General features: G+C 43.9%; 2 protein-coding genes across 10 annotated transcripts in view; one reads left to right on the forward strand and one right to left on the reverse strand.

Annotated features, from left to right (window-relative positions):
* Positions 1–14950, reverse strand: part of LOC119194988 (nesprin-2-like) — a 63081-nt gene extending 48131 nt beyond the window's left edge. For 7 of the 9 annotated variants that reach the window (XM_062559654.1, XM_062559648.1, XM_062559651.1 and 4 more), the window contains exons 1-29: positions 14480–14950; positions 13263–13324; positions 12389–12484; positions 12157–12234; positions 11975–12067; positions 11586–11782; positions 10545–10744; positions 10199–10299; positions 9898–9987; positions 9529–9642; positions 9280–9417; positions 8938–9102; positions 8717–8829; positions 8438–8606; positions 8248–8344; positions 7949–8154; positions 7716–7868; positions 7272–7409; positions 7093–7173; positions 6757–6924; positions 5717–5875; positions 5005–5631; positions 4549–4683; positions 4204–4359; positions 3908–4068; positions 2883–3168; positions 1853–1968; positions 968–1097; positions 106–875 (exon numbers count right to left, since the gene is read on the reverse strand). In XM_062559654.1, coding sequence (XP_062415638.1) covers positions 106–875; positions 968–1097; positions 1853–1968; positions 2883–3168; positions 3908–4068; positions 4204–4359; positions 4549–4683; positions 5005–5631; positions 5717–5875; positions 6757–6924; positions 7093–7173; positions 7272–7409; positions 7716–7868; positions 7949–8154; positions 8248–8344; positions 8438–8606; positions 8717–8829; positions 8938–9102; positions 9280–9417; positions 9529–9642; positions 9898–9987; positions 10199–10299; positions 10545–10744; positions 11586–11782; positions 11975–12067; positions 12157–12234; positions 12389–12484; positions 13263–13324; positions 14480–14555 — 5075 coding nt within the window. In that variant the 5' untranslated portion in view covers positions 14556–14950. The remainder of the gene's footprint in view (positions 1–105; positions 876–967; positions 1098–1852; positions 1969–2882; positions 3169–3907; positions 4069–4203; positions 4360–4548; positions 4684–5004; positions 5632–5716; positions 5876–6756; positions 6925–7092; positions 7174–7271; positions 7410–7715; positions 7869–7948; positions 8155–8247; positions 8345–8437; positions 8607–8716; positions 8830–8937; positions 9103–9279; positions 9418–9528; positions 9643–9897; positions 9988–10198; positions 10300–10544; positions 10745–11585; positions 11783–11974; positions 12068–12156; positions 12235–12388; positions 12485–13262; positions 13325–14479) is intronic. The other 2 variants (XM_062559653.1, XM_062559655.1) reach the window with 2 other exon arrangements.
* Positions 14951–15705: 755 nt separating this feature from the next.
* Positions 15706–17502, forward strand: atp5mj (ATP synthase membrane subunit j). Its single transcript, XM_037449551.2, has 4 exons — positions 15706–15855; positions 16662–16785; positions 17074–17094; positions 17366–17502. The coding sequence occupies exons 2-4, from the start codon at positions 16662–16664 to the stop codon at positions 17377–17379; spliced, it is 159 nt and encodes a 52-aa protein (XP_037305448.1). The 5' UTR covers positions 15706–15855; the 3' UTR covers positions 17380–17502.
* Positions 17503–18464: the final 962 nt, after the last annotated feature.

Consider the following 18464-nt stretch of genomic DNA (forward strand, 5'->3'; position numbering starts at 1 on the left):
CCCCTACACAGCTTTTACATTCAGAGAGAAATCAAGATTTGGTCATTATTTGATCACAGGTTGATGGGTTGAACTTGGTTTTGTGGGTGTAGGTAGAAGTTGTACCTGTGCTGCAGAGCCGGCAGGGTGGGCTCCTGTAACCTCAGCTGCTCGGCTGCTTCCCTGATCTCCTTCAGAGTGCCTGACAGCGTCTCTTCTCCCTCTTTCTTAACCTGGATGCTTCTCCTTCTTTTATGTTCCTCGGCTTTTAAGGCATCCTCTTCTGACTTCTGTGTTTGAGCCTCGTGCTCTTCGGGCCTTTGTGAATTCACGCCATCATCTCTTTCAGGTCTACTGCTTTTGGCCACCAACCCTTCCTCCTCCTCCACGGGTTTGAACGCCTGTAGTTGCTCCCTTCCCACAGTGCGTAAGTCATCTTTACGCTCCCTCTCGTTGGCTCTCACCACTTCTTCCTCCACGCTCACAGCTTGTCGTGACAGTGATGTCACCACATCCCGGCACGTCACTCTAGCACCGTCCGCGGTCAGAGTCATCCCCGCTGCCTCCAAAGTGCTGTCGACGCTATCGGATTGTTTCGCGGCGGTCAGCAGCTCCTGGTGCCTTGCTGCCTGCCACTCTGCCTCATTTGCCTGCCTGCTGGGGTCCTGCTTTGCCAGCATGGCTTGGGTCTCCGCCTTGACGTCCCTCACTGTGACCAGGAAGTGATCCAGAGCCTGGGCAGCTGTTTGAACTTCCTCCAAACGCTGTCTGAGCAGCTCAAGAGGATGGACGCTGTTGTGGGAAGCCTGGCAGCGGGATGGAGGGGACTGAATTTCCTCTTCGGAGGCACGCTCTGATAACTTTCTCATTTCAGACCGCAGTGCGTCATCCATCTCCTGGGTAATTCAAGAGGGATTGATGGTTACTACTACTATATTCCACTCGCTAAAGTTAAGTGAACATTTTTGTGATGAACACATAGATGTACCTTTAAATCAGATAGTAATCTGGGATCAGCAAAGGTGAAGGAGGAGATGTCCACGGACTCTCTGATAAGCCAGTCCAGTTTTTCTGTGACTAGTGTCATCAGGTCAGCAGTGATCTCCAGGGATGTCACTCTGACACAAAGAAAAGTAAAAAAAATGATAAGTGGTTAATATCTACACCACTGCATTATGGTATACTCAATCTGATTGAGGGCTCCAGGTCAACTCATAAATAGGCCTTGAGGTCAGGTCTTTCCAAGGAGAGGAATAGAGTTTGATACTCAACTTTGAGTCAACATGGATGATGAGTGCTTAAAGTTCACTATAAAAAATAAATAATAATAAATGTCAGGTAACAATTTGCACTCGGTTTGTTTGGGTAGATTTCACGACATGTTTAAAGTAAAGCGTACCTACGTTTTACAAATAAGATCTACTAAAAGATATTAAGTAGAGTCTACCTCATATTTATCAACACTTATACAACTGATTACTTACAGAAAGTAGGTAATATTAACTCTAGATTGTAAGCATTTAAAACCTTATAATTGTCCGTAAAAATTGGACAACATGACTTTTCAACCATTACTTAATCAGGGAAGGTAAGCTTTACTTAAAATAAATATTTTATTAGGCTGTTGTTGTTACTGTCAAAAAATAGGTAGTGTAGGTGGAAGTTACCCATAATTATACATTTATTTGCTGACTAATACACTTCGAGTAATATATAAACGATTTACATGTGTAATAATTACTACTACTAATTACTACTATCTATCTGAATGGCTACATCAGTACAACCAATGATCATGTCATCCTAATCAGTATTATTCTTATTATCATCATCATCATCATCATCATCATCATCGATCTGAGAGGTGCTGTACCTTCCCAGTACTTCCTGTTCGGAGGTTCGCTCTTCCTGAGCGTGGGCGGCTGACCCTGGAAGGACGGTCCACTCTGCCTCCTGCTTGGTCTCCACAGTGTTTCCCCTGACAACCACCTGGGAGATGGCCGAGTTGCATACAAACAGTCCAGTGAGGACAAGAGGAAGAGATGGAACAGCGAGCAAAGCTATCCAATTACTGGGGATTAGTGCCCTGCGGCTAGTGCTGTGTCGATCAGGCACAGCCAATGATACGGCTGAGCTGTTTTCTGACCTGGGAGACTTAAGAAAACGCAGCTTCAAATGCAGTGTATGGAGTAAATGCAATTAATTTATGGTAATTAACGTCTAGTTACATCTTGGTACTATAAACTTCTAGATTTTCAGCAAAAATTTCTGGTATTCTAGATATGAACCAAAAAAAAAGGTGAAAAGTAATACTCATTAATTTAACTCGTTCATTTTTACATAATGTGTACTATTTTTCGTTAAAAACAATGCGTAGACTGACACAAATGTTCCCTTTCAATCATCGGTGGTCAGGTTACAGATCATAAGTGCGCTTCGAAAAGGAACACCACAAAAATGGTGCACGAAGCCTAAATAACCCAAAGAGAAGCAAGAGTGAATCGGGGTTGGCTTTCCCCTGCTGACAATTATGTTGAAGAGCTGTGATGTCATCGACATCGGAGGCACCAACTTTGAATGAATCCTACTCTCCCTGTCTCTCTTCTATGATTGTTTAACTTTCTTCAGGCTCAGCATCCCGACAAAGACAAAACCTGTAGAAACGTAGATGTCAAAAATCGCATTGAAGTCATCATTATGACTGTAATTGCTATCACGTAAAGCCATGAGATGTATTGGTTTCCACTGAGAGACATTACCACCAGAGTTATTTATGTTACAGTTCAATGTTACTGCGCAATGTGTGGCCTCTAAAAACTAAATACAAATTGCAAAAATAAAGTAAAACACTGATGACATCACATGTAAAAGCCCTGCCCCCCCCCCCTCGCCCCGTCTCCTACCTGTATGTGAGCTTGGTCTTGCCACAGACGAGCTTTCAGCAGCCGCTCCGTGTCCAGAAGGGAGGGCTCCGCTGTTTTAGGTAGTGTCGGCTCATCCTGAGATTGCAGATGGGTGACCTCGCCCCGAGGCCGCGCTGACGCTGACGCGGCGGCAGGCGGCGGTGAGACGCGTCGTCGCTGGGATCTGTCCACGCTCTGTTTCTGGGGGAGGCTGCTGCTCTGCTGTGTGTCGGCCGACTCGCCCGTCGTCCTCGGCGGGGGGGCTCCCCCGAGCTGCCCTCCCCCGCTGAGTAAGAAAAAAAATATAAAGAAGGTTTATCAGGGGGGAGGTCGGGGTGAGTCCTCCAGGAGTCTCAGATTAACGATGGATTACAGAGTAACAACGCTTAATAAATAAGATGACTGCCTCAATTGAACAGTGCAGTTCAATTAAATTCACAATGTAGAAACTGAATGTTAATTTAACTGTACCTTTTAAAGCATTAAAATTCAGCTTAAAATGCAATTTTATTAAACTAAAGCCCGATTTATTTCCTAATGTGCTTCCTACCAAATAGAGGCTTTCACAAAGTTTAAGATCTCAGATTTGAAAATATGGGCATGGTGTATTTAAATGTACAGAATGCTTGCAGCATCAGGGATGAAATGTAAGACTTCTCAATGATGACAAGGCCTTGTTTGGTGAGAATTAAGTAGTTTCACTTGACTTGAGATGCCACATGCTATCAGTCAAAAATATGATCTTCTCAAGTGTAAAAAGGTTTGTAAAACATCTGACATGTGATTTTCTCCTGGTAATTTAGCCAATTTTATTCCACTTACAGACTTTGAAAGCAATTCTTTGGGTGTTCCCTGTTACACTTGAGATTCAGGTCATATAACAAATCAAACTTAATCTGAAGCCGTCTTAAGGAGTGGTTTGCTTTACCTTTGACATGTTAAAATACATCTTAGCATCTTAGTATCTTTCTAAAATGCATTTATGCTTAATACACATGCTATACATCTCCTCAGAATTATCCTACCGGTCCGATGGGAGCACTGTGTCACTGGGGGGTGTTTCCTGATCTTCATCCGACTCCTTCAGTTGATCGGTTGCTAGGCAGGAGGACTGCCCTGGTGTTAGAGTTGCACACAGCTCTTCCAGTGATTCAACCTCCACAGACGCAGCTCTCTCCGTGACGGCCTGGAAGGACGGATGTGAACTTCTGAGAAACTAAAATTACGTAGACCTAGCTTTCTAATATCTTCTCCACAATTCAGGTCGGCATTGGGGGGCCAATCGGGTGTTACTGCCGTGTTACAGAGTCATGACAAATACCTGTTGCTGGGGCAACGAGTCATGGTCAGTCTGCTCACGGGCTTCATGCAGAGCGTTAGTTTGGGTTTCACACTGCACAACAGAGGATGACCGCTTCCCCTCTCTGATCTTAGACCACAAGATGGGAACGAAAGCAGCCATTTCTCTGCCCACATCCTGAGTGCACAAACACAACGGTGTATCATAGCTGTCCAAGCAAAAGTCAACCCGCACAATACTGAATGGGCACTTTAGTCTTTTAAATATGTGCTAAAGTAATACATAACAACCCGAAAGGTTGTATTGTAAGTATACCCACTTCTAGTGGGTGGTGTACAGTCCACTATGTGCAAACCCCCTTCATACCTCCCACTGCTTTCGGACGGAGTCAGAGAGGACCTTCAAGTCCTGGAGTTGGGGCCCAGTACTGAAAGCCCCCAAACCCTCAACGGCACCCAGGAACTCATCCATGAAGACAGGCTGCAGAATCTTTATAGCTCTCTGCACAGAAAGACATGAAGCTGGACAAATGGGCACAAACAAGACTGCAAGCTATGCAGATTGAACACTGCAGACCTTTGAAGATTTTCTCCTGGTTCATGGTATTTTATTTTGAGTGTCTATGGTCTGGATGCACAAAAAGCAGTTGCTTCGCTTTGAGCATTTGAAGGTGGGATTACAGTTACTTTGAATGTCTCACACCAAATAGAATAATGGACATTTGAAATATCAATAGGTTAATAAATCATTACTCAAATAAAATAATTGGCTGTCTTCTTTCAAAATGTAGGATTAGCAATGTCCATACCCTCCAACATTTACCTGTTTCTTCTTGACCTGTGACTCTGAAACCTCTCTTCCACCGAATAACTTGATGGCTTGCTGGATGCGTCCTTGCAGACGGAATCTGGCCTTCTCCAGTCTGCTCCTCGCCATCGACTGGGCTTTTGAATGAACTTCACTGCGGACCAGAACCGGTGGCTTTGGAGATGTTTTAACACTCTGCGCAAAAGGAGTTTGGATTAAAGCAGGTAGAACTTGATCATAATGACTCCAACCGGATGCTTGAGCGTGACGTTCGGAAAGGGTCCGAGGCTGGATCATGTGCTCGGGTTCAGCTTCTTTTATAGTTTGAGTGAGGGGAGAGTGAATATGAAGTATTGGTTCCCTCGATGGACCGGGCAGCATTTGGGTTTCAACACATGGATTAACAGTGGCTGATCCATTCTGGTTTGTAGCCCAACGGTGAAGCGCTCTTTGTCTGGAAGTCTGAGATGAAAGCCCTGGTGAAACCAGGTTTGGATCCTGTGCCAGAAGAACTTTTCCAATTTGGTCCACCTGCTTGGTTTTGGCCACGACAAAGAGCCCTGCCTCTGGCTGTCTCCGTGTCTGATGGGATGATTTGACATGTTGCAGAAATCCCAGAGAACCAAACATGTCAAGAATATCCTAAAAAAATAAAACACATGCAAAAACATGAGAATATGGGCAAGTGTTGGAGAACTGAAAGCTATCATACAGTGATTTATCTCACCTGGCAGTGGGAGACTGCCTCTGAGATCCTGTCCTGGGTGCCAGAGGTACTGAGGTGCAGCAGTGGAGAGGTTGTCTGTACTCGTGCCACGAGGTCCTGCAGGTCCTGTCCCTCGGTTACAACTTGCTTCTCCAGCTGCACACCTCGAGAGATCAGCACCTACAACGCAAAAGTCTTAGAGTTAATTTTACGGTGTGTGGCAAAAGTGTTGAAGTGCAGAGCTGAAATCACACTGCAAAAAGTGGATTCAACTGTTACAAAGTCAATTGTCTGGAGTCATTATGCAGAGTCCAGGACTTTGGTTCAACTCTACATAGTGTATTTAACACTGATCAGATTTAAATGTAACTGTACACCAGTGTCAGACTTCTTGGTGTTGGGTTTAACTCCACGTACAGTGTATTTAACACTAAGCAGATTTATTTTTGACACTTATTACGAGATAGATTGTTCACACTTTGTTGAGTGTTGATTTAACACTGACAAGATTTGGACAATACAAACACCAGCTTAAAAATGAATCTCACCGAGTCAATTTAACTCTCTGAAATTTGCTGTGGAGAGAAGATTACATGGCCTAAATTGCGTTATCTGGACTGAACATGTAGGACACATTTCTGCTTTATATTTCCCCCCGGAATAACACCAATGGCACGCTTGAGTGGCGCAATGGCCTCAGCAAAAAATGTTTTTCTGCTCCATACAGGGACTTACACACGTTTATGTGAATATCTGGCAGCCTAGTTAACAAATAAAAAGGCAAAATGTGTCACGCTACTACATTAACATCAATTTACAGGAAATTATCATGTAGAAACCCAACAACATTGAATGAGATGATGATGATGATGATAAGAAAAACAGGGAATTATAATTATAAACCTAGGGGTCACTAAAGTCATTTAAGTCACTAAATTTGCAATAGAATTGACACAAGTCGCTCCTGCTAACTCAACAAACACTGTTCTCAAGAGCCACGAATGACCATTCAAAAAGCCGTGGGGCATTTGTGAAAGTGCAACACGTGTTGGTTTTCTGACTTTGGCAGCAGATTCCCATGCAGAGCGTCCTCTGTGCCTTTTCTCCCTCGGCTGCTGGAAACAGTCCATAGCCTCGGTGCTCCAGTGGTCCAGCTCAGCCAGACGGCCCTCCAACCCGGACGCAGCCCGCTGCAGCTCTCCACAGGCCCTCTCTGCGTCATCAAGCATCTGTCATGCAGACACAAGAAATCAGAACTGAACCCCATCCTCATAGTTTACCGTACTAGAGTCTGGTATGAACCAGATGATACATCCATAACAGATCTTATTAACATGTAACAAGCGCTACAACTCCAATGTATCACAGTCAGTCAGAAGGCTGTTGCAGCATGGTACCTTTGGGAGATGTTGCTGGAGATTCTCTGTGTCGCTTGTTTGGGATGAAATATCCACCTCAGTCAACTTTTTACTCAGTAGCTGTTGAAAAAAAAAGACAAGAGAGGCAAATAAATTCTTCATGTGTTTGCTGTTGATTGTTACTAGCTCATCAATTAGTACATTTTAGATTTCCCAACCTGTAGTTTCTGCCTGTTGGCCTTAAGTGAGACTGAGGACACCTCCAGAGGCATCCTCAGCAGCCTGCTGGCCTCCTGCGTCAGTGAATGCACTATTTGAAGAGACCAAGGACCACTGCTGGGCTCCGATGGTACCGCCTAGGAATACATGATACATGTACATGATTACCAAAGTCAATTACAAAATAGAGGTCATCAAAATCTGTTATATTCACTGGGAAGAAATATATATTTTCAAGAACTGATGCCCACATTTAAATAACACAATATTATTATGTAACAAGTGACATTACTTTGATAAAGTAACAACAAAGTGACATGAATAGTTGGATTTTGAAGATGGTTACACGCAACCACCATAGATATCAGTGTATCTGTTGAATGAATTTTTTACATTTTTAAATTGGACTTGAGACGGGGACCCGGCGCACGTTACACACTTACAAACTTTGTCCTCTTCACGTGCTCAGCCCACTTCCTGTTGACCTTGCCGAGTCGCTCGGCCACAGCGAGGCCGGCCGAGGACTCCGTCACTTCAATGAGCGCGTTCCCCGCCTCGTTCAGCCCGGCCTGACACGACGTCCACTCGCTCAGCTCCTGCGGGAACCACACCACGCTCACGAAGGGCTGACGTGGCCTAGAAACACTAACAGCGAGAGTCGTACAGCAAAGGTTACCTGCGGGCCCACAGGAGGAGGCAGGGCGCGTGGCAGTGTATTCCGAGCGAGCCGCGTCTCCAGAGACGCGAGGCACTTGTTGTACGTTTCCCAAACACGCGCCGCTCTCTCCATCGCCGCCCTCGCAGCTGTCACAGCCCGTGTGACCAGCTCCGCTTCGCCTTCTGATTCCTTCAGCTGACGGGCAACAAGGTGTGCATCTTCACCTGAGTGGGGAGGGAGGAGTGCTTGTCAAGTCTCACTATACATCGACGAAGAAGCTAGGGTTTTATGCTGAGAGCCTTCTCATCGTCTCATACCTAGTGCTGCCTTACTGGTGTAAGTGTTCGCCTTCTCCTTCAGGTTTTGGAGAGCGTCCATCAGAATTAAAAGCAGGCCATGGCGCTTCACTGTTTCCTAGAAAAAAAAATGTAGAAAAATGATAACAAATCCTTTTTTTTTCTTAGAAAGCATAACTTGGTTTCATGTCCTTCTCTTTCTGATACACACATGCCAGTCCTGCAGAAGCAGAAGCACCGCCTCCTGGGATCTGTAGGGAGCGTTCCACGTCACCACCTTGGCATTGACGCGGCCCAGGAGATCCAGCACCGTGTGACGGGTTTCCTGGTATTCCCACTTGATTCCTTCGTATTTGGCTGTGACTCGGATGTTGGTTAAGCTGTTCTTGAATACGGGTGTCAATGCATTATTTTATTGGAACCAAACTGCAGATGATTTAGATCCAAGGGAATTCAGTAATAACAGAAGTTGACCAACTGTGCCACGCACCTTCTCTTTATCTCATTGAACTTTTCAATGGGCACGACTATGTTCCCTAAGTCGTCCGTATGCTGGAAGGTAGCAATGATATGGACGAAGTAGCTCATCTCGTTCATTAAAGTCTGAAACAAAATCAAAGTTTCATGTCACGAGTGTCAAAATATTGTCACGCTGTCTGGTCATGCCCACAACTGCCCAGTTCTTGTGAGTCGTGAACGGTAAAGAAGAACCTTTTGTGCGTCTTGTCGGGCTCTCGCTTCTTTAGCAGCATCTGCATGATCTTTGCTTCTTCCTCCCTCTCCTGTAAGCGACGCTTCTGCACGACGCAGCCACACAACGACTGAGTCCAGAGGAGGAGGGAGGCTCGAGTCCAGGTCCACTTTACATCTCTGCAGCTGAGGAACAATGTACAGACACACACACATGACCTGGTTTTAGGATTTAAAAAAAATCTGGTGATTGCATTGTGTCCAATGAGTGCACTGAACATTTTTCATTCATCCAGAGAGAAAGAAAATATTCTAATGTTGTTGTTTTTTTAAAGACACATGAGAAAGCATGGACGTCCCCACCTCATTTTCCAGACAATCCCACGCTGTCCTGAGAGCACGCTGCTCTCGGCTCAGCTCGGGGCAGCGTCTTATGGCAGCCAGGAGCGTCATCACTGGTCTCCTTTGCTCGGTAAAGGAGACAACGAGGCTCTGCAACACCTGACAAACAAAACAAAGTCAAACGTACAATTGCTGCACAGGAATACGATAACAGTAGAAAACAATCTTTTGTTCATTTTTCTTCTTTGAGCTCTCGTGCTTTGTTCTTACGTGATATTTTTCTGCAAAGCTCGGGTTCTCTGCAGCAGCCCGTGCCTCCGACAGCTCCTGGTAGGCTCGCTGCAGCCAGGAAGTCACCTGTAGTGCTCGCTCAGTTGAAGAGACCTTCAGTTACAAAGTGTAAACAGCCAGTCACTACCTTTCTGTGTTTTTCTGTGATAAACTATTTTTGAGCTGCATATTTAGTGGACCGAACAGAATAGTCCTCTGCAGGAAGAACCACGCATCTTATAACAACCGCCACTAGAACTTCCTATCAAGGAATGCAAATTACAGCAAGAGAGAGAGAGAGAGAGAGCGAGAGAGAAAAGATCAAAACCCATGTTAACTGAAGGACTCATTTGCTTGGTGTGTAGCTACCTGACGTAACGGGGAAACAGCAATTGCTGGAGTGAAGTGAGCGGGCAAGTTCACAGGGGAGAGAGAAAGGGGCTGGACCTGAGGAAACAGCTACAGCGGCGCCACCAGAAGAGAACAGCAAAAATTAAGAACACCCCTCCGTTTCATGCAAGAGGAGAGATTGATGGGCTCAAGCTCGAAAGAGGGAAGGGAAAGCAGTATGAACGCAGCCCTGGTGCTAATCAGTTAGTCCTGTAGATGTAGAAGTGACTGAGAGCAATGCTGGGCTTTCCGCAGTGAAGTCTTCAGTGACGCTGCCTACCTGCAGATGGTCATCGGGTGCTGGCATGTCATTAGAGTACTGCAGAAACTGGGCCACATAAGTCATTATGGACTTCTCATCCGGTTCTTTGACATCAACATCTGAGGTACAGGCAAATAAAAAAAGACAGCCTTTAGTGATGTTCAGTATTGCAGCAACTGTGTCATTATAAAAGTTTTTCTGCTGCTCAAATATTTCATTTTTGGAAAATAACAAATGCTTCTTTGGTGCAGTAATGAGTCAATTAGGCTTCCATAGACAGATCGTTCTTCAAAATAAATCCTTAATTGGTTTTAGTAACTTGTTATGCTACCATAATACAACATCACTGCTTGGTAAGCCTCACCCTCGAGTTCCAGCAGACGGGGGATGTGGAGCTCCCTCTCGGCCAGGTGAAAGGCCTCTTCCAGGTTCTCCGGGTTGCTTCTCAACTTAACCAGCGACAGATCAACCAGCTGTGGTCTGAGGGAACACACGATGGCCAAGAAGGCCTCTCCACTTCTCCAGCTCGACTTAAAGTTCTTCACACTGATGGAGCAGCCGACCCTACAGGCGAAAAACAAAACACAAAAGCCCAAGAAGGAAGGAGGGAAAGCAAAGAAGTTGTGCCGTTAAAGGGGACATATATACTCATTTTCAGGTTAACACTGTTTTTTGGAGATCGTTTTTAGAAAATGATTGCTTTAATGTTAAAAGAAACATAAATAAAATTGTGTTTTGTTTTTGTTCCTGTTTGATTTGGAGGGAAATGATGGCGCATGCCTGCAAAGGCAGTTTACCAGCCGTGAGTGGAGACACAGATGGTGGGCGGTATATTCTAACATGTCAGCGTGGCACATAAAGAGAGCCCAAACATCTTAATGGCCTGATGAGTTGCACGTTTCACTGATCCCGGCGTACTGGGTCGTCTTATTTCACAGTTCGTATGTGCGCGAGCAGTGAAATAGTGAGTTGTTCACATAAAGTCGCCTCTAGTGACGACCAGAAAGTATGACAAACCAATGAGGGCCTGCGCCAGTCTTGTCTGCTGTCACAATGGTTCGCTGGTGCAGGCGGAACAGGAAGTAGGACCGAGGCGCAGGATTCTTACAGAGAGTGTTCTTTATTCAACACACCGGCAACGGGAACAGAGGCGTGCTCCAACGGACGGTTGACTGGACAATGACGCGACGGGGGACAACAGGCACACAGGGCTTAAATACACTGAGGAGGTGCAGGTGATTGGACACAGGTGGAAACAATCAGGCAATCACAGGACAAGGCAGGAAGTGAAGTTACCCAGGAACACCAGAGTTCATGAAAACTACAAAATAAGACAAGAAGCAGAGCCAAACCGTGACAACTGCGACAACAGCAAGCCGAGGCGCATACACTGTAGATAACTCACTTTTGGCATTGGTCCCTGACCCACATGAGCAGGGCCTTCTTGGCAGATAGTCGGAAGCGTCTGTGGAGAGGCGAGGTCCGGCCCAATGGGGCTGGACTCGATGGGACCGGGCCGCCAGACCAGGAGTCCAGGCTGGCCAGAGAGTCCAGGGAGGAGTGACAAGAGCTGTAGGAGAGCGTGCTGGCCAACTCTTCAATCTAACACAGAGGTAAGTGGGACAAAACATCGGTTTTAGAATTTGCTGTATCTTCAAAATGGTTCATGCATGTGTAAAATCTGCCAAAAAGGTACAAGTTACAGTTAGTACAGGCTTGAAGTATTAATAAAAATGCTCCTGCTGCTGTTTCTTCTTCTTCCTCTGGTCCCTGGTTTTTGCCACTGGTACCTACATGACAGTGGAGGATGACGGTCCATATGAGGCCGAGGATGATGGAGGGTCGTCCATCTATGATGTCTGGGATGTTGATGTTCACCAATTTGATCTACAAAAAAAAATACAAGGCAAAACAAATTGAATAAAAACACCACTGCAAAATTTGGATGCCGTGAATTTTTGTTTGTGCAAACTTACTGATTTCTTCTTGAGAAAGTTCAGTGCGGTCTCAATGTTGGCCCTCTGCTGGAAAACCCCTCGGCCCCTTTGTCTTTTCTGCAAAGACAAATTACAAAGTCAGCTTTAACGTGATAATAATGTTCATTTTAGCACGGGTTGGTCTATTTTTCTCCCTCTCATCTACTGACTGATTACAGAACTCGTCATCTGTTGAATTAACTGACAACAGAAGCACATCGTGGAAACGCACCATGGGTTGACTGCTCATCACCTCCAGCAGGTCAAGCAGCTGTGATCCTTCTCTGAGGTCAGTAAAGAGATCCGACACAAACGAGGGAGGGCATCTCTGTAAGAAAGCACAAGATGAAATCTCTCACCTAGTTATAAAATAAGGAGTCGGCAAGTTCAGGAGAAAACTGTGATCCAGTTTTCACATCGTATTTGCACACACTTGGAGTAGGTGTCATTGTGCCAAGCTTGAGAAAGACAAGGAAGCGCTTGGCTTCTCTGAGGCAGCGGATGGAAGCTGTTAAGTACTGGCGGTGAGGTTGAGGGAGAAGACATAAAGGTCAGAGTAGAACCTGACCCTGGGACCATCCAAAGGTTTCTGGGTCAAAGCTTTGGGGTCAAGTCACAACACTGAGCGTGGTCCTCTTAGGGTGAACAGCTCCTGTTGGGTGTTGTGAGTGGGCTCATATTGGTGTAACATATGGCAGGGAATGAACCAGTCATACAGACCTGCTCTTATGAAGCGGCGTCTGGATTCAAATTACGTGATTTATTAATACCGAGGCCGCGCAAGCAGCTCCACGTCTCTTTCCAACCAGAACCTGCCTGTCTGAATGAGTCAGCAGGTCTACTGTCTGCATCATCTCCTCTACAGCCCTACCACAGCATCACGTTAAGTGAAAATAAAAAGGGACAGATCATGCATACAGGCAATAATGATATTTAAACCACCCAGAGGCTTTCATGGAGTATTCTTTTTTTCTCAAAATTATTTGCGATAAGTTTCTTGTATTTTTTAGCAAATGCAAAGAAAATGTATGTTAATGTATTACTTAAAAATGTATATTAAAGTATCCTTTAAGCATCAGACACAAACATATAGTACCTTAACTTACCTTAGCCAGTTGAGCATTTATCCAGTTGGTGAATGTTCGTTTCTGAATCTGCTCATGCTCCACTGTCAAGGAAACAGACCAACAAATAGTGATGGATACACATTCAGAAACACATGTATTTTAATTAGGTGGTTTATAAAACAGTAAAGTTCTGCAGTGGATATCTTTTTTAGATTTTTGATTTAACGAAACCCATAAATAAGAACAAATGTATATGCATATATTATGAAGCTTGTGTTTGCTGGCGATGGTGAATTTGTGCACACGGTAATTAAGTAGTAAATTGCATTACTGCGTTGTTTAGTTCCCTTTAATATGACACACATCACTGGACATTCATCCAAAGCAACGCAACTTCCTCTGATCTGTCAACAAGATGGGATGGCTTCCAAGACAGCGAAAGACATGGTACTGAGGCCGACACACACTGCAAATATACACTAGGACACACACACACACACACACACACACAAGTTTCAGTTGCCAAAACATAAACTTTTTAATGTATATAACATCATCAAGAATTCCTTTGTCAAGATATAACAGCAGTGAAGGAAAGCTTAAAGAAATATTTAAGTAGTTAAGGAAATTGCTCATTTGCTCACTTTTAGCTTGAAGAGTGTCATTATTTACGCAAGATTGCTCCTTGTTGCAGACCAGAATGATCATAAGTTAACTGTGGAGACTTGTTTTTACTATTGTATCTGTAATAAATAAAAAATTCATTTTCAGATGTATGAACAGACTCTTGAATCCATCTCAGTGAGTCTGCTGCTTGTTTAAGAACCCAAACAGTCTGAGACTGAGCATTTTTTAATCACTCAAATCCACCCACTTCACCACATTCATAACTTCAGCTTAGTCTAATATTTCTATGATGCATCTTTACACATGTGAGACAGCAAACAAATGGCTAAATGCAAATTGTCAATGCAAGCGTTGTGTCTGCAGGACACACTGCGAAACCTCCACTTCCACCACGTATCATTGAACGGGCTTTAACCCGACACATAACCTGCCTATAAAAATCCAGTTGTCCATTTCATCACTTTAATTTTGACTTCTTATCAACTCCCTTGGGTTATCCATTTATAGCACATCTTATACGTTTCATCAGAGGGATGGAAGTCACGTTGAAATAGTACCTCAACACATTCCGAAATGTAACCACCACTTTGGCGCTTCACGTCACAACGTGGACCAAAGTAGAGTCTGACCTTGGAGGAGCATGTGCACGTTGTCGATGTCCAATGGAATGCCTCCATCGTCTTCCTCCGCTCCGCCAGAAGCCATGACGCACGCCTCCAGCAACAGCAGCGAAACCTCGAGAAGATCTGGCAGACGTGGGATTGTAATGCGTCCACTCAAGAGAAATCCACAATGCCGAAAAGGGCAAGAATGCAAAAGCAAATTACCGCAGCGTCAATGTTTCGCTGGCTGATTAGTCACGTTGAAAACACCTCCACGCCCTTACATTACCACCCAGTCAGATACAAGTATACACATGCAAACACTCAAACAAAGAGCTCAAAGAGGAGGAATAACTGCTGCATGGAAAGTGCCACACTGTCATAACCTCGATATACAAAAATAGATGGCCTGCTCACAAATCTTCTGCATACCTGTAGCAGGGCTGTAGTCTCTGAAGATTGATTACAATGAAGACCCCCTAGTAGCCTGTGTTGCATGTGCAATAAATGTCCTCAGTCTCAGTTCCCTCATGAGTTATAGATTTGAAGTGTTTTCCTTTCACCAGAAGATACAATGTAACACAAATCCATCTTTATCCTTGAGAGCATGTGCCGGTGTTTTATTTGTTGTTTCACTATGGTGAGCCGACTGAGCTGGCGGAACAGTCTGTGTGAAACGTAGCAGCTGCACCCTCACCTCAAACTCCCACCTCTGCTAAGGCAGTGACACAGGAGCCACAGATCAAGACACATGGTTTCATAGTTCTACTGGTTAGTCTCTAAACTGTGTAGAATTGGAGCTCAAGTCAAACATTCCATGATAACAGTGTGTTAAAATGGAAGGGAGGCTTTTATAGTGTGTGTTTTTCAGAAGTTAGTTATTGTTGATGTCAAGGCACGAAGCCACTGTGCAACACTCAATACCTAACAAGTTGAAAGCAACTCCTATTGACCAGTTATTGCACACTTAATGTACAGTTTGAATGATCAGATGGCTGACTACTGGGTATAATATAAGATTGTATTTCTAAACATACTGTTGGCTTTGCTCTGTAATGGATAGATCTGGAGAATTAATAAATTTAGCTTCAAACTCACAATTCCTAACATTATAATTATAATTTCTGCAAAGAAATACTTCAAAAGTTGTAATAACTATAGTTATTCTAATTAATTTATGTTTTAAGATGACTAATGTATGGTCAAACTCTCAAGGTGAAGCAACATGTACAGGTCACAGATGAGGTACTCATGTACCTCCGTTGGGTGGCGGTACACACCACAACCCGCCTGACATCCTACTCAGTTTAGTAGAGTAGAAGAAGAATTTCCCCCACGACTTTGGCGTTTAGCAGCAGCAGCGCTTCTCCTGACCTTCTCACTGCAGCGTGACAAACTGAAAGGTAAGAGAGGACCTAATACACCAATTTAGCAAAGTCACTTGACTAATTACAGGAAGGAGTCGTTGCCTTAAACTACAGCAGTTTAAACTGAATACTCTCAACGTGCTTACTGTGGTTGTATCTTGTAACTTTTCCAGGTATAGCTAGCAAGCTAGTGTATTGCTAGTTTGCATTATTTCCTCTTTTACAGCGGCACCCTGACTAATACAACAGTCGATTTGAAATAGTTAGCTGGACACGTAGAATGGCCGCGGATCGACCATCATCCATTCGTTTTGTGTCCGCTTTGAAAGAACGTTAGCATCTTCATTGCTTCAATGCTAACGGGTTGGAGGTGGTGCCGTTAGCACTAGCAACGGCGTTAGCATAACACGTTACCTTGAGTTAAGTTACTGGAGACCTTAATGACACTGCGACGTCCCTTTCCCCACACTCCGTATAGAACCGGGGAGGGAAATACACTGATAACTTACATTAACAGCTACCCATTCTCTTTGGCTGCACAGCCACTAAGCTAGGCCGCACACAGCTGAGGGTCAGAATAGCAACCAAGCGAACTGTTATGATGTGGAACCACATTTTCCGGATGGATAAATCAGTTTCTTAATGCTACCTCAGTATTTGTGCACGATAACGTATTTTGCCAAATGAATACGCTCTAAAGATTAATTAAACATCGAAACTTAAGTCATGCAGTTAAGCAACACATCAGCAAGCTGGCGCTGTTGGATGACGTACGAATGGCCGTGTTTCACTTGATGTCATTGCTGTACCCGAATACCACATCGCGTTTGCTTCTCCCGCAGATGGCTGGTAGCGCTTTTACCAAGTGGTGGACGCTGATGCGGCCTTACTACACCAAGGCCTACCAGGAGATGTGGGTGGGCGTTGGCATCATGTCATACCTGTACTACAAAGTCTCCTATGGAGGTGGGTCAAAGGCTCAATAGTTGTTGATAAATATAAACATGATGTGGAGTAATGCCGTTGGTCAGAAAGTTGGCGATTGCAGCAGCCTTGGATTGAGAAACAATTGGTTTTGCATTCCTTTTTTGCAAGTATTGTTTGGCTTAATCTGAACAACAACAAATCACCAATAAATAAATAAATCAAACTAAACTAAGGTTGTTGTTGCTAACTTCAATATACTTTAAATTCCTGTTGTCTCCGTGGTTTATTTGAATGACAGTAAACATTAGATGTTTCTTTCTATTCTAGGCACAAAGGCTGTGAAGGGCAGTAAGTATCCAAACATGGTGTTTATTCATACTATGAAGTTGTGGTAGGGCAATATGTGTGTTTGTGTGTATATGTATATATGCGTGTGGCAGGATGAAAGTTTAGATGTTACACAGCTACATTTCCTCTAGATGTCACCAGTAGACTAACTAACTTTGTTGTTTGTTGCGGAATGAATTCTCTATGGCCTTAAGTGGAGAGGCTTCTTTTAATTGATTTTTGTAATATACTAATAAAAGTCAGTAATGTCATTTCTTTCTATTTTTTGCAGAGCCTGCACATTGAGTTTCCAACCACACCTCCCCCTGCTATGAAATATGGACCATCCATTTGTCCAGAAGTCGAGCTTCATATTTGATTTTTTGTTGTTGTTGATATGGAACAAATAAAGTTGCTATCTAAAAAATATTTTTCATTGTTTGCTTAAACATAGTTAAAGGCATTGGTTGTGACCATAAAGTAATGCCACATGAAATCAAATTATGCAGCAAAAAAGCAAAATTATTATATAAAAATGAAATCAAAAAGGGGGTCGCCTCATCGACCGACCATCACGTTTAATAATGACCGCGATAATTAAGGGGAACATTAAGCTACATGCCAGCTCTGTCGTTTATGGTACATCCAATGTTATGTGTGCAAAAGGATATTCAATAACTGAATCATATCAGTTATTGAAGCTCATCGTTCAGATAATGGGGTCTTTTTAATTGTGTGTGTCATATCCTGTTGTGAGAGGAATGAGTGAGCCATTAATGGCCCATGAGTCACAGTTTGAGATTAGATTTTAACTAACGGAAGGAATAAACTACGGAATTGCCGTATGGTGCTCAAATCAATGGCAAATTAATAATTTTCTCAGTTTGACTCAACTAAAAAATGAGTTGCGCAGAGTTCTCCCGTGGGCCAGAGGTTTAGTGCAGAGGTGGATAAACTGATTCCACTTCTGATACATCGCCACAATCTGTGCTGTTGATTTCACTTTTTGGATATGAGCGCTGTGAATACTTAATGATCACCTGCACAATTGATTTTAAGAAGATGTCTTAATGAATGTTGGAATTATATCGTTATGATTATTCAATTACATCTCCTTCGGCTGTTGAGAATCCCGAAATCAGAGGATGTGTTGTGCCGTAAATAAACATAAAATCACCCCCTCCGTATTAAGCCATACAACTCTGTCTATTGATGACATCATGCTGTAGGTGCAGTAGTGTTCGTGGGATTGCCCTCTTGGGACAGAGATGAGTCAATAGCTTTTGACACAAGGGATGAGATACTAGACCGGTGTGTAGGCATTTGTGAATTTGTTCCACTGTAATGCTCCATCATTAAATAAATGTCTGGCCTGTGTGTCTGAGGGAACT

Source organism: Pungitius pungitius, chromosome 20 (genome assembly GCF_949316345.1).
Source record: "Pungitius pungitius chromosome 20, fPunPun2.1, whole genome shotgun sequence".
NCBI classification, from domain to species: domain Eukaryota; kingdom Metazoa; phylum Chordata; class Actinopteri; order Perciformes; family Gasterosteidae; genus Pungitius; species Pungitius pungitius.